Source organism: Emys orbicularis, chromosome 19 (assembly GCF_028017835.1).
Source record: "Emys orbicularis isolate rEmyOrb1 chromosome 19, rEmyOrb1.hap1, whole genome shotgun sequence".
Classification (NCBI taxonomy): Eukaryota; Metazoa; Chordata; order Testudines; family Emydidae; genus Emys; species Emys orbicularis.
Window position 1 is genome coordinate 21,331,383 of NC_088701.1, and position 13,877 is coordinate 21,345,259.

The 13,877-nt window shown below is 61.3% G+C and overlaps 1 protein-coding gene across 1 annotated transcript; it reads right to left on the bottom strand.

Annotated features, from left to right (window-relative positions):
- Positions 1–10,556: 10,556 nt before the first annotated feature.
- On the bottom strand, positions 10,557–13,008 carry LOC135892036 (glycoprotein-N-acetylgalactosamine 3-beta-galactosyltransferase 1-B-like). Its single transcript, XM_065419717.1, has 3 exons — positions 12,813–13,008; positions 11,617–12,281; positions 10,557–10,775 (listed from the first exon to the last, which is right to left on the bottom strand). Exons 1-3 carry the CDS (start codon positions 13,006–13,008, stop codon positions 10,557–10,559), a joined length of 1,080 nt encoding a protein of 359 aa, XP_065275789.1.
- Positions 13,009–13,877: the final 869 nt, after the last annotated feature.

Sequence of the window (13,877 nt, forward strand, 5' to 3'; positions counted from 1 at the left end):
CCCGCTCCGCCCCGGCCCCTCTTTGTCTCTATCACCTGCCACCTTTTGTCTTGGCACTGATCCACCGGGACGATGCATCCCCTGTAGCAGCACGCACAGACCTCCTGCAACAATCTCACAACACCCCGACCTCAGCTGAGAGCGGGCTGGATCTCTGAGTCACCCACCTGATCAGGCGTCCGCAAGGAGAGATTCATCGGAGACTTCCTCCAGCTGGGCACAGCTCGCAGGGAGCGACTCGGCCCCTGCAAGGAATAGGTGCCGAGTTCCTAGAATAAACGCTGCCTCCTGCCCAGAACCCACCAACCACGTCTGGTGGCCATCCACAGCATTAAACCTGCACCCTCTGCCGGGCTGTAGTCCTGCAGGTGAGAGGGGTCCGTCTGTCTAGGGACCGCTGATCTCACTCCCCTCTCCCTCGGCAGGGAACCACCGTCCCTTCCCCGGCCCCAGAGCTAGGTCAGGGAGTATTGGGGTCCCTGGATGCTGCTTGGCTCTGTGATCCCCGTGGGAAGGGGGGAATATTGGCTACCCCTGGTGCTGCCATATCACCGGGGCCTGGGCCAGTGTGAAGGCAGCTGAATGTGTCTGTCCTCGTCACCTCCTGCAAAGGGCAGACTTGGGCTCTGGGTGCTGCACCCTCGTCATTTGCTCACCTTTATCCCCCTACACCTCAGCGAAAGGGACCGGCTCCTCCTGCTTGGGCTGCAGCTCTGGCTCCTGCTCTCATTCTTGCCGAGGGCTAGGCTGCCTTGCCCGAGGCCAGCCACCACTCCCTGGAGGCGGCAGCTTCGTCTCCCTGGGGAGCAGCAAAGAGTCTGACCTTGCGCTGGAAATGTGCGCACAGGAGATCCGCACGTCATGGCAACTACACCCAAGCCCCACCCTGGAGTCCCTCCCACGTACTGTGGCACTGACCACCTGCCCCGGAGGCCATGGGACCCCAAGAGCAGAGGGACAAGGCCAGGGGCTGCCGTGGCTCCGCTCCGGGGGCGAACACGGTTCCAGCTGGATGTGCTGAGGGGTGGGGTCCCATCTAGGGGGACCCGAAGCCGGTGCCCTTGTGCCACAAACATGGCACAGGGCGGTGGGCAGCAGCTGTCCGCATCGGGGGGGGGGGCGCTAACCCCCAGGACCCCTAGGGGCGTCTGTTTGAGGAGACAGTAGCTGGGCGGGAGGTGGTGTGACAGGGCGTGGGGAAGGAAGAGGGGGCCGGGTGGAGCAGGAGAGGAAGCAAGTGGGACTGGGTGATGGGGAGGGGGAGGGGGTGGGGGAGTCTGAGGGGTCAGGCAATGGGGGAGGGGAAGGGAGTGCGGGGCAGGGCAGATGTCAGAGGCTCCCATGTCAGGCTGGAAGGGCCGGGGAGAGGTCCCGTCCGGCCCCCTGTATCAGAGCATCCCTGACAGGTGATTGTCCAACCTGTTCTTGAAAACCGCCCTAGGCTGCCTGTTCCAGAGCGTCGCTGCCCAGCGAGGTAGCAAGTTTTCCCTAATATCCCACCTAAATCCCCCCACGCTGCAGATCAAGCCCGTTACCTCTTCCCCTAGCTTCAGTGGACACGGAGACCACTTGATCCCTGGCCGCTTTACAGCAGCCCTTAGCAGCTGTTCTCAGGTCCCCTTTCCGCCGTCTAAACACACCCAGGTCTTTCCACCTTTCCAGGGGGCTCTGGTTTTTTCAACCTTGCATCGTTTTTTGTTGCTCTCCTCTGGCCTCTCTCCGATTTGCGGGGTGCCCAGAACCGGACAGGGGTCTCCAACCAAGCGCTGCGGCGAGCGGGTCTGTTACCGCCCGGGTCTGAGACACGACACTGCTGTTAATACACCCCACAATGGCACTGGCCTTTCTGGGCCAGTCTGTGGGGCGGGAGCTGCCCCCGGGCACCGGGCCACTTTGCTGTGCGAGGGGCGGCATTGATTGGGCGTGTGGGGATCGTGGCCAAGCCGAGCCCCCTGCTGGTGCTCGCTGCCACTAGGGTGACCAGATCACAGCGCTAAAATATCAGGACACATTGGGGTGCTGTCAGCCCCACCCACAGTCCACCCCCGCTCCTCCCAGGCTCTGCCCCCACTCTGCCCCAGGTCCTGTCCCCTCCCCGCTCGGGCCCCCCCAACTGCACCCTTCCTCATCCCTCCTCAGTCCCCCACCCGCCGCTCACTCGCCTCTTCACCCTCCCCACCTGCCACTCGCTTCTTCAGGCCCCGCCCGCCACTCGCCCCTACAGCGCCGACTTCCCTTCTGCCAGGTGAGTGCTCGCCACCCCCCGCCTCTTCCCGCCCCTGCACTGCCCTCGCTCTGCCCCCATCCCACCCCCATCCCCCAAGTCCCCACCCCTGCCTCTTCTCCGCCTCCTCCCCTGAGCGCGCCGCATCCCCGCTCCTTCCCCCTCCCTCCTGGAAAGCGCTAAGCGCCGCCAAACAGCTGGAGGGGGGGAGGAGCGCAGACAAGGCGTGCTGGGGGGAGAAGGAGGCGAGGAGGGGGGAGCTTGGCTACAATTTTGCCCCGTGGGTGCTCCAACCCTGGAGCACCCACGGAGTCAGCACCTCCCTCCCGCTCGCCTCCTTACCTGAATATCGGGACAAATGGCGTCCCGAGCGTACATTGATCAGGCCGCGGGACAAAGGGTTAAATATTGGGACAGTATATCTGGTCACCCTAGCTGCCCCTTTCCCCCCCAGACCTGGCACAAATCCTGCCTTGACCCCCGTCTCTCTGGGGAGGATGAGATCACCCACATGCCTTCCACTCTCTGGGCATCTGGCAGATTGTCCCGGAGCCCCCGGGCGATGATCTGGAACTGCTCCCTATGAAGCCAGGCAGGCCTCTGGGGGAGCCTCCTCTCTCGGAGCAGACTGTCTCCAGGACAAGACGCTTCCACCTTCCTGGGTCTGACCTCGGAGCATTCAGCATCCCCGTCCCCCCGTGCACTTCCCACAGCGAGTGCGCCCGGGCGGGGCTCCTGGAGAAGCCAGAGGGCCCTGCCCCCCAACTCAGCAGTCAGACGTCACTCTCAGCCAGCCAGTAAAACAGAAGGGTTATTCGTTGACAGGAACACAGCATAGAACAGAACTTGTTATTATGGACATCAGTGACTTTCAGCCAAGTCCATCTTGGGAATCCTGGGCCAGATGCCCTGGATTCCCCCTCTTCCAGTCCCCCTCACGCAGACTGCCAGCCTCCAGCCACCCGACCTCCGACACCCGCTTCATGTCCTTCCTCCTTCTCTTTGTCTCGCTTCCCAGGCCAGAGGTGTCACCTGGTCGCACTCCCCTCCTCGGTCTCAGGTTACATAGCTACAAATAGCTGAGCAGTCTCACCTGCCCAGAGGGCCTCAGCAAACTCACCCCCCCAATTCCCAGCAGGATGCTGGGAAACTCAGGTACACACAGTATTAGTATCAGAGTGGTAGCCGTGTTAGTCTGTATCAGCAAACAGAACGAGGAGTCCTTGTGGCCATCCTGATCATCACTACAAAAGTTTTTTTTCCTCCTGCTGATAATAGCCCACCTTAATCGATTAGTCTCATTAGAGTTGGTATGGCAACCCCCATTTTTTCATGTTCTCTGTGTATATATCACTTCCTACTGTATTTTCCACTGCATGCATCTGATGAAATGGGCTGTAGGCCACGAAAGCCTAAGGCAGGGATAGGCAACCTATGGCAAGCGGTCCGAAGGCGGCCCGCGAGCTGATTTTCAGTGGCACTCACACTGCCTGGGTCCTGGCCACCGGTCCGGGGGGCTCTGCATTTTAATTTAATTTTAAATGAAGCTTCTTAAACATTTTAAAAACCTTATTTACTTTACAGACAACAATAGTTTAGTTCTATATTATAGACTTAGAGAGAGAGACCTTCTAAAAACGTTAAAATGTATGACTGGCACACGAAACCTTAAATCAGAGTGAATAAATGAAGACTCGGCCGACCCCTGCTCTAAGGTGCCACAAGGACTCCTCGTTCTTTGTACAGTACTAGTGTGGAACAGTAAGACTCACATGCAACATAGCAAGACGAATAAACCCCCCCGCGTCATCACACAGATACACACCGGGTCAGAGCAAATTCAGAGCCTGAGGGAGCAGCCCCCCCCGCAGCAGCGCCTCTCTAGGCAACCTCGCTAGCTTGTCCTGGTTGGGCCGTGGTTATCTCTGCAGGGATGGGGAGGGTTGAGCAAAGTACCAGCAGCTCCCTCCCCCGAGTCCTGTGGCACCTGTCCTTACCCAGCCGTTCCCCCGCTGAACCTTGCAGCAGGCACAGCCACAGTTAACTCCGAACCACCACCCCTTCCCCTCCGGCTGGCAGCACAGATCTCACCTCCTAGTGTCCCTTTGCCTCCCGCCCCTGTTGTGCAGCTGCTGCACTCCACCCCAGAGCCAGCTGTGTGACGGGTTCGGTCAAAGAGATATCCCGGGACTATCACCTGATGGGCTGAAATTACCTCTGAGCCCATTTTCCCTGCCAGCTTGGGACTCCCGAACCCTGCCTTGTTGAGCTGGACACGTTAGCCTACCGCCAGGGCCGTCCCTTGCTATTCTGGGGCCCTATGCAGCCCCCCTGCAGGGGTGGGGGCCCAGGCCTCTGCGGCCGGGGGGGGGGGGGGAGACTGTCCCCAGGCCTCTGTGGGGGGGGCGGGGCTGGCTTGGGGGAACCACCCCCCAGCTCTCACCGATGGCATGGCTGGGGCCAGGTCTGCACTTGCCGCTGCCGATGAGTGCAGGCCCGGCCATGCTGCAGAACTCAAGGGAGTGGGGGCGGGGCAGAGCAGGGGTCAGGGCCAGCTCTAACTTTTTTGCTGCCCCAAGCAGCAAAAAAAAGCGCCGCCCCCCCGAGCCCCCCCCCCCCCCCCCCGCCGAGCGCCGCACCGCCGGAGCCCGCCGCTCCCCCGCCGAGCGCCGCCGGAGCGCCCCCCCCCCACGGAATGCCGCGCCGCGCTGCCCCCCGCCACCCCAAGATTGGCCGCCCCTTACCAGGTGCCGCCCCAAGCATGTGCTTTGTTGCCTGGTGCCGGCCCTGGCAGGGGTGGGGGCTTTGGGGAAGGAGTGCAGTGGGGAGGGCTGAGGTGGAGCAAGGGTGGGAAGAGGCGGGGCAGGGCAGAGCAGGGGCAGGGGCCCTGGGGAAGAGCCGGAGCAGGGGCTGGAGCAGCACGCAGCTGCGCAGGGCACCAGGAAATTTGGTGCCCCACGCAGCTGCATACTTTGCTTATGGGTAAGGACGGCCCTGCCTACCACGACACAGACTCAGGGTCTGGGCCATGCCCCCAAAGCTGCAGATTTTAACCAAAAACAGCTCAGCAGGTTACCTCTCCGGCACCCAGACACCCAGTTCCCAATGGGATCCAAACGCCAAATAAATTTGTTTTACTCTGTATAAAGCTTATACAGGGTAAATTCATAAATTGTCCCCCCTCTATAACACTGATAGAGAGAGATGCACAGCTGTTTGCTCCCCCAGGTATTAGTCACTTTCTCTGGGTTCATTAATAAACAAAAGTGATTTTATTAAGTATAAAAAGTAGGATTTAAGTGGTTTCAAGTAATAACAGACAGAACAAAGTAAGTCACCAAGCAAAATAAAGCAAAAACACGCAAGTCTAAGCCTAATACATTAAGAAACTGATTATAGGTAATATCTCACGCTTAGAGATGTTCCAATAAGCTTCTTTCACAGACTAGACTCCCTCCTCATCTGGGCCCAACCCTTTCCCCTGGTACAGTCCTTGTTAGTTCCAGCAGATATCTCAGGTGGTAAGCAGGGATTTTCTCAGGACTGGCCGCCTTTGCTCTGCTCCACCCCCTTTTATAGTTTTGGCACAAGGCGGGAATCTCTCGGTCCCCACCCTTCCTTCTAAATGGTAAAGTACCAGATTTATGATGGATTTTAGTATCATGTGACCTGGTCACATGTCCTGAGACCCCACAGTTCCGGGCTGACCCACACATACACAGGAAGGTTTGCAAGTAAACAGGGCCATTTATAGAAGCACCCTTAATGGCTTCCACTTAATACGTTTACATCAGTAATACAAGTTTATATCTTCTTCTTCTAAGCTGTGACGTAGTGACAAAGTGGGGGATTTTCTTGTTTTCCAATGGTTTGCACGCAGTGGGCGTGGGACTCAGTTTCCCTGGGTGTTACTGGTTTAACGAGGTGAGGGGAGAGGGAGTTTGTTGTTACAGAGGACCAGCGAGGGAACTTGGGACCCCTGGAGAATGGAGACCCCAGCGACTGGTGACCAGGAGGCCCAGCTCAGGAGTCCCAGCTGGTTCTGGCCAGTGGGAGGACAATAGGCTGCGGGGAGAGCACCCCGGTGACCTGACCAGCTGGTTCCAGCCAGAGGGGGCCAGAGGACAGAAGAGAGGAGAGGAGGCCCAGGCGACCCTGTTTACCTGGAGAGAAGACAATGGACAGAGGCGGGGCTTGGGGCCAGTGATATCAGATGCCCAGCTGGGAAGCAGGGGGGCTCGGGGCTGGAGAGAGGGAGCAGGCAGAGCCCACCTGGATGCAGGGGAGACTGGGATGTGGTGGGCTGAGGCCCAGCTCTGAGGCCCAAGCCTGAGAGTTTCCTGTGCTGTGTTCAGACGCTCAATAACCCCTCCTGTTTTATGCTGGCTGAGTGTCACTCCAGTCTAGAGAACACGGGGCATTATTCCCTCTGGGAGTGGAGGCCCCGGGGGTCCAGAGCAAGTGGGCTGTCTCACTGAAGGGGGTTCCCCCCACGGACCGAAGAGTGGGCACATCCTGTGAGTCTGTGACAGAAGCTTTGTAATGATGCCTTACAAGAGACCTGCAATGTCACACAGAGCCAGCTGCATTTGGGCCAGGACGTCATCCCCGCATTGCAAAGCGCAGGTGGACTCAACTCTGGGAGGCAAGGGGTTAATGTCGCCACATCTCTGGCGCGAAGGCGGCCCTGCTCAGGCTGGGATCCAGCACCAGGCCCCTGGCCGTCCAGCTCAGGCCCTGCTGTGCAAACACCTCAGCCCGGTGGGGGGGAGCCAGAGCAAGCACCCAGAGCCACAGCCTGGTGTCACCGAGAGTGGGGGGACACAAGGCCCTGCACCCCCGGCTTCCTGTGATTCACTATGACTTTCAGCCAGCCAGTAAAGCAGAAGGTTTATTTAGACGACAGGAACACAGTCCAAGACAGGTCTTGCAGGTACAGACAACAGGACCCCCTCAGTTAGGTCCATCTGGGAGGTCAGAGCCCCGTCTGCCTCCCAGCCATGTCACCAGCCAGCTCTGAACTCTCCCCCCACCCTTTGTTCAGTTTCCCGGGCAAAGGTGTCACCTGGCCTCTAACCCCTTCCCGGGTTCTCATGTTCCATGCTCAGGTATCCTCCCTCATGGCCAGTCTCCCATCCCCCAATGCAGACCATCCTAGCCACACTCCCCTGTCAGCATTCAAAGACCACAGTAAGAACAGTCCCAGTTTGTCACATCTGGATTCTGACCCCAGCCACAAAGTGGGTGCAGGGAACCTGTCCCGCCTGGCGCTGATCAGCCTCAGGGGCCCTGCCCTCACCCCACCAGCCAAGTCCCCCTGCCCTGTATGCAGCCCCACCCCCACCAAGATGCCAGCAGCCGCCTGCTCTGACCCTGCCTGTGACAGGTTTGGGACTTGCCTCTGGCTGGTTGTCTCCGGGAATTAGCTCAGTCCAGTGGAGCGCCCTCTCCTGGTGGTGTCCCGCCCATTGTCTCGCCCTTGGTTGGCGTCTGAGCCCGTGTCACTCTCCAGCTTGTTGCCTGCCCAGATCGGGCCTTGAGATGGCAAACAGGGTTCGTCACCCGGTGTGCTTGGCACCAATAAAGACACCGAGGGGAGAAAGCAAGCCACGTTTATTTCAGAGCTCTGAAATGGCACTAGGAGACCAGCATGTCTCAAATCCAGTGCAGCACATACAAATAAAATTTTCCCTTTTATATTCCAAGCAGTTTCTGTGTAAGCCTCTGTTCTGTTACTCCCTCTTACCCCTCCCACCTCGAGCAGTTACAATTCGAAAAATTCCCATTCGTCTGCTGAGCTTTTGGCCTTACAAGGCCTGTTTACAGCAGCTGTCTGCTAGGGAAAAGCTGACTCTTACATTTCTGCTTCAACATGTAAGCAGTTAGCACAGAAGTAGGTGAGACTTCACAAGATGGAGTCCTGTGGTTCAGGTAGGCCCAGAGCAGAAGAGCTTCATCGGCTCTTTTGGCCTTCCACTCCCGAGTTACCTGGTAGCTATGCCTAGTGACACCAACAAGCTCGCGGTGTCCTCTTCAGGACCACTGCCCTCCGGCTGTGCCCTTAGTCTATCCACACCCCCTTCCGGGGGGGGGGGTGATCAGCAGTCTCTCTACGCCCCAGCCACCATGTCCAACCACACACCCCAAAGTCTAATCCCTTATCAGGGATCTGGCGTTGTCTATGATGGCTGCTCCCTACGGCCGATGGCTGGGTGTACTGCAAGGGGGGGGGGGGGGGACGACCCAGGCCCGCCCTCTACTCTGGGTCCCAGCCCAGAGACCCTCTGGCGGCAGCCTCGCTGTCCTCCTCCTCTCCCCTCATCTGTCCGCTTCCCCTACGGCCCCTTGCACCCGCTAGGCCCTTCCCTTCAGGGCCTGCAGCCTGGCAGGCTACGGGCTAGAGCTCCCCTCTGCTCCCCAAGCCTGGCCAGCACTGCGCTGTCCAGGTGCTAACCTCCCAGCTCTGGAGACTGACCTTCCCCTGTCAAAGGCCTGGGACCGACTGCTTGCTGTGCTTCTGGGCAGCCTTTATATAGGGCCAAGCTGAGCCCTGATTGGCCCTCAGTGAGCCCTTTCTTGATTGGCTGTCGGCCTGCGCAGCCTCTCTGGCCTACTCTAGCCCCCTCTCACATGGGGGTGGGGCAGGTGCCCCACCACACTGCCACGCCGAGGAGTCACCCCTGACTGGCGAGTGCAGGTGCCCCCAGGCTGGGCTCAACCCACCCATTGGGGCTGGGCGTAGCTGGGCCCTGTGGGCACCGCGGTCAGCACCCGCTCAGCCCTGGGCGCTGCTACATAGCCAGAGCCCGGACCCAGCCACAGGACCCCGGAGCAGGGAAGCTAAAACCGGGCCATTGCTCTTTTCTTTAAAAAAAACCAAAGCAGGGTTTATTCACCCCAAAGCCCAATTAGCCCCTTGCTTCTCCCATGAGGACAGTGATGAGACCCCCTGCTCCAGTGCACCATGTGGGGGGGGGAGGGGGCTGCCACGGGCATTTCACAGCCACAAGTGAGGCTGTGAAGTGGTGCCATCTGCTGCGGGGTTCCTGCTCACCCCAAAGTGGTACGATCCTTGGCCCCATCACCCAACAGTGGTACAATCTATTGCCGAGCTCCTGCTTGCCGTGCAGTGGTATGATCCGTGGCAGGGCTCCAGCTCAGCCTGTAGCCCCCTAACCCTGCAGTGGTCTGATCCGAGGCAGCACTCCAGCTTAGCTGGCAGTGGTATCGGCCATAGCCCCCTCACCATGCAGTGGTATGATCCGTGGCCTGCTCACCCATAGTGGTATGATCTGTGGCAGGGCTCCAGCTCAGCCTGTGATGGTATTGCCCGTGGCCCCCTCACCATGCAGTGGACTGATCCGTGGCAGGGCTCCAACCAAACCTGGAGGCGGTGGTATCACCCTTGGCCCCCTCACCATTTAGTGGTATTGACCGTGGCTTGCCACGGGATTTTTCTCCACCCACAATTTGCGATTGGTTGGGCGCCGTGTACCTCTAGCCAAGGGCAGCGCTTCTGCCTCTCGCATGCCCGCCCGCCCCTTCGTCCCCACTGCCAAGGGCCTCTCTCCAGCCCAGCCAGACCCTGCTCCCAGAAATCCTTGCCGCCACCATCACATGCCACCCCATGTGCCCATCATGGCATCCCAGCTCCTCCCCCTCCCCCCACAATGGGAAACCTGCCCGCTTCCTTTCCCCCATGTGCCTTCCTCAGACCTCACACCCTTCAGGCCCCCCTGGGCAGTGGGGGGGGGGAGGGAAGATGGCTGCTGCCCCCATTATAAAGCCTTCCATGGACTGAGCCAGACTCGCCCCCTCCTGGAAGGGCCCATCAGACAGAGCCCCAAAGGCCCCTCAGTGGCCTGGGCTACCTGCCTCATCTTCCCTGTGCCTTGTGACCCTGCCCTATTGACTGTGGGGGGAGGGGAGGGGAGGGTGCGAGGACCCTCCCTCACCACCAAATGTAGCTCCAGCCTCCCCTTCCCCAAGTCACCACCGGTTGGGCTCCAGGCATCTCCTAGGGATCGGGTCTGTTGGATGGGGCCAGGGCAGGAGCGTGGCATCAGAGACACGGGCCAGGAGGCTGAACCCCTCACCCCAGGCCTCCCCCTGCCCTGGAGGGGACCCTCTATGGGGGGTCCCTCTGCCCCTCTACCAGCAAGGGGGGCAGTTAGTGCCAACTGGGATGGCAGCTAGACCGAGACAGCCCCCTCCATCATCCAGTACAGGGGCTGCCACGTGGCCGTGGCTCCTGGCCACAGCTCGCCCAGGATGCCAGCCCCACATCAGGCACAGAGCCCGATCCCGGACCGACCACCTCCTCCCAGCCCCACTACAGTTTCTTGGTGCCCTGCACCAGCAGCGTAGTGTTGGCCGCCTTCGGCCGGCCCTGGCGCTGCAGCAGGCGAGCGGCGTTCTCCGGCAGGGGCGGCTGGTAGCGGTAGCGGTAACCATAGGCCCGCAGGTGGTAGGTCAGGAACTCCAGGGTGTACATAAGCTCGGGGTTCACGTAGTGGAAGGAGATGGCCAGGTCGGAGCAGCACTGGGGGCCCTGCGGAGCGCGGGAGGGCAAGGGTTAATGGGAGAGGCCCCGTGCCACGCAAAGGGGTGTGAATGGGGCAGGAGGAGCAGCCCCAATAGAGATCCCCCCTTCCCACCCCTCCACCCCCCCGTGCAAGCAGCTCAGCGGTAGCTAAGCACCAATTATTCGAATCCCCGATGCTGGCAGATGCCCAGGCTCCACTGCTCCCCCAGTGCAGCCGCGGGATCGTCCCGCCAGGGGCCTCCAATGAACAGCAAATAGGCAGCAGGCTGGACCTCCCCCCCATGCCCCCAATCCCATGCCTGCTCCCCTGGGGGCAGAAGGGGCATCGGCTCTGGACCAGGATCCGGCCCCCCTCGGGGCGGCACCGCCGGCTGGCTAATGCTATTAACTCTGCCCGCTTCTCCGCTGGCTTCCACGGGGCACCGTGATCCCCCAACACTTTGGGAGCTGCCCGTCCGCAGGAGCCCGGGCATGGAAAACTACCAGAGGCCCCAGGGACCGAGCCAACGTTGGGCTGAGACCCACCCCTTCCACGGGAGGCCACCAGAGGGACCCAGGCAGCTACCTGGGGTCCACGTGCTGCCAGGGTGTCTTAGAGGCCTGCGGGCTGGGCACCTGGCACTCCAGCCTTAACCACGGAACCACCTTCCCTGGCCACGGAGAAGCCAGAACAGCAGGGCCTGTCCTCAATTCAGCCTGGGCACCGACGCCCAGAGGATGCCACGGGGCGTGGGGGTGATAAATGCAGCCCAGGAACCCAGGCCCAGGGGAGGGGAAGGGAACGCAGCCACTGGCACCCATGCCCAGAGGATACCATGGGAGGGGGGGCAGGCAGGCGGTCACGTACCTCCACGATGGGATAGTAGCAGTATTTCCAGTACCAGAAGCTCTTGGAGAACTTCCCGGTGAGGTGGGATTCGGGCCCAAAGGGGTGGAAAGTCTCCCGCCCAGCGGCGTCCCGGGAGTCCCCCGCCCGCACCCCCATCTTCTCCATGCACTGGCCCAGTGCCAGGTCCTCCACCGAGGTGGTGTGGCTGCACACCTGGGTCCTGAAGCCCTCCACGAAGCGCCTCAGGGCCTCCTTGCTGAGGACGTAGCCGGCCCCGCCGCTCATGTAGCCCTGCTTGGCGTAGGGCTTGAAGCGCTTCCCGAAGTAGACGGGCTCCTCAGGCGTGTGGTTGGCCAGCAGCCAGCGCAGGTTGTCCAGCACCACGAAGGTGTCGTCGTCCGCCTTGAGGAACCAGTCGGCCTGCTCCAGGTGGTGCTGGTGGACGTACTGGAAGGCCCGGATGGTTTTCCAGTACAGCTGGTCCCGGCCTTCCTTGGTGTCCAGCCCCACGGCGGGGAAGCCGTCGTCCTGCACCGAGCTCATGAACAGCACCACATTGCAGTGCCGCGCCCACGTGGCCTGGACGTGCCGGGCCTTGGTCTCCAGGTTGCTGGGGCCCGTCATGACCCAGCACAGGATCCGCACCTTGCTGTACAGCTCGGCCGCAGTCGTGCTGACCTCCCCTGGGCGTGGAAAGAGCATTAGGGGCACAGGGGCGATGCCCCCACCTCCCCAATCACCCCAAGACTGAGCCGGCCCCTGGCATAGCTGTGGGCACCGGTGCCAGGGCCTCCCGGAGCCCATCCAACCTGGTGTACACGCTGAACTGGGCAAGGACAATGGGAGGTGAGGTGGGCGGAGGGGCCGGGCCTCTCTCATTTACTTGAAACTGCAATCAATCTAAGCCAGGGTGAAACTGCCTGGGCGGGACCATTCTCCAGTTCCCCCTGCCGCCCACCTCCTGGGGGTGATTCCTGCCTTGGGGCCCAGCGCACCCTCTGTACAGCCCCACAACCCAGTGGGGATGCTACATCAGGAGTTCCCTGCCCCCAGGAATGATCCCTGCCCCGGTGCCAGGATTCCCTCTGTCTCCACCTTGGCTGCCCCACTCCCTCCCCCAGCCTCTGCACCATCAATCCCCAGCCCCCACGCCCTGCAGAGACACCGCGCTCCACGGCTCTTGTGGGATCCCTCCACGCCCCAGTCCCGCCCACCTGAGAGGTGCGGGTGGCCAGCGCTGAGGAGCGCCGGGTGCTGGACGACCCAGACGTCAGGGTGGGGCGTCTGGCTCTCGGGGCCCGGGGGCTGCGGCCAGAGCAGGCCATTGAGCAGGTAGAAGGTGCTGACGAAGCCGGTCATGATGCCCACGTGGAAGGCCAGCCAGGAGCCCTTGAAGCCCCCCAGTGCCATGCTGCCCGGCTGCCCAGGGAGGGCTTCACACAGCCTAGGGGGAAAAGAGTGGGTCAGGCTGCTGGTGGGGGGTGCTGGGTGGAGCCACCAGAAGGGGCAACTCTTCCCCCCACCTTGCGGCTTAATAATTAATTACCAGTCGGGCTCAGACGGGACAAGAGCAGAGTCCAAAGCTAAACCCATAAAGGGGCAGAGACAGAGCTGGGAACCGCCCGGCTGGCTCTGGTGCCCACGCCCTGCCAGGGTCCTGGGGGGGCAGGATCTGCCCCAGCTGTTCCCCCCCTCCGCCCCCGGCCAGGATTTCTGCTCCTTCAGGACACTATCCCCCCTCCCCAGTTCCTTCTCCAACATTCGTAGCCCTGAGCAAGCTGGGATGGGGCTCGAACCCCAGTTTCCCCCCCCCATCCACAGCCCCCGGGGCCATGGCAGAGATGGGGCACCAGTGACGCCAGCCAGAAGCACGTTTGCCAGGAGCGTCCCCGTCCCAGACCCTGGGCTGGGAAAGTGCCCCGCGCAGCAGCCACGATTCGGGATCGTGCTGAGTGCCCACCACGGGACCCAAGCAGCACAGGGAGGGGCCCGCGGGCAGCGAGCCTGCGGCAGGGCCGTGCGTCCAGCGGGCACCGCCCTGACAGAGTCCATGCGGCAGCAGCCCGGACCCACGAGCCTGGACACGCGTGGGCAGCTTAAGAGTGTGGCCCCATCACCTTCCCCAGCAGGGCAGAGTCAAAGTTCTATGGAGGTGGTAAATAAATGGGGGGGGCACAACTCCCCCTGCAAAACCCAGCAACACTGTGGGGGGGGGGGTTAGGGGCTGCAGTGGCCATAAACAAAAACCCAGCATTTACGGGGGGGGAGGAGCATTGGGG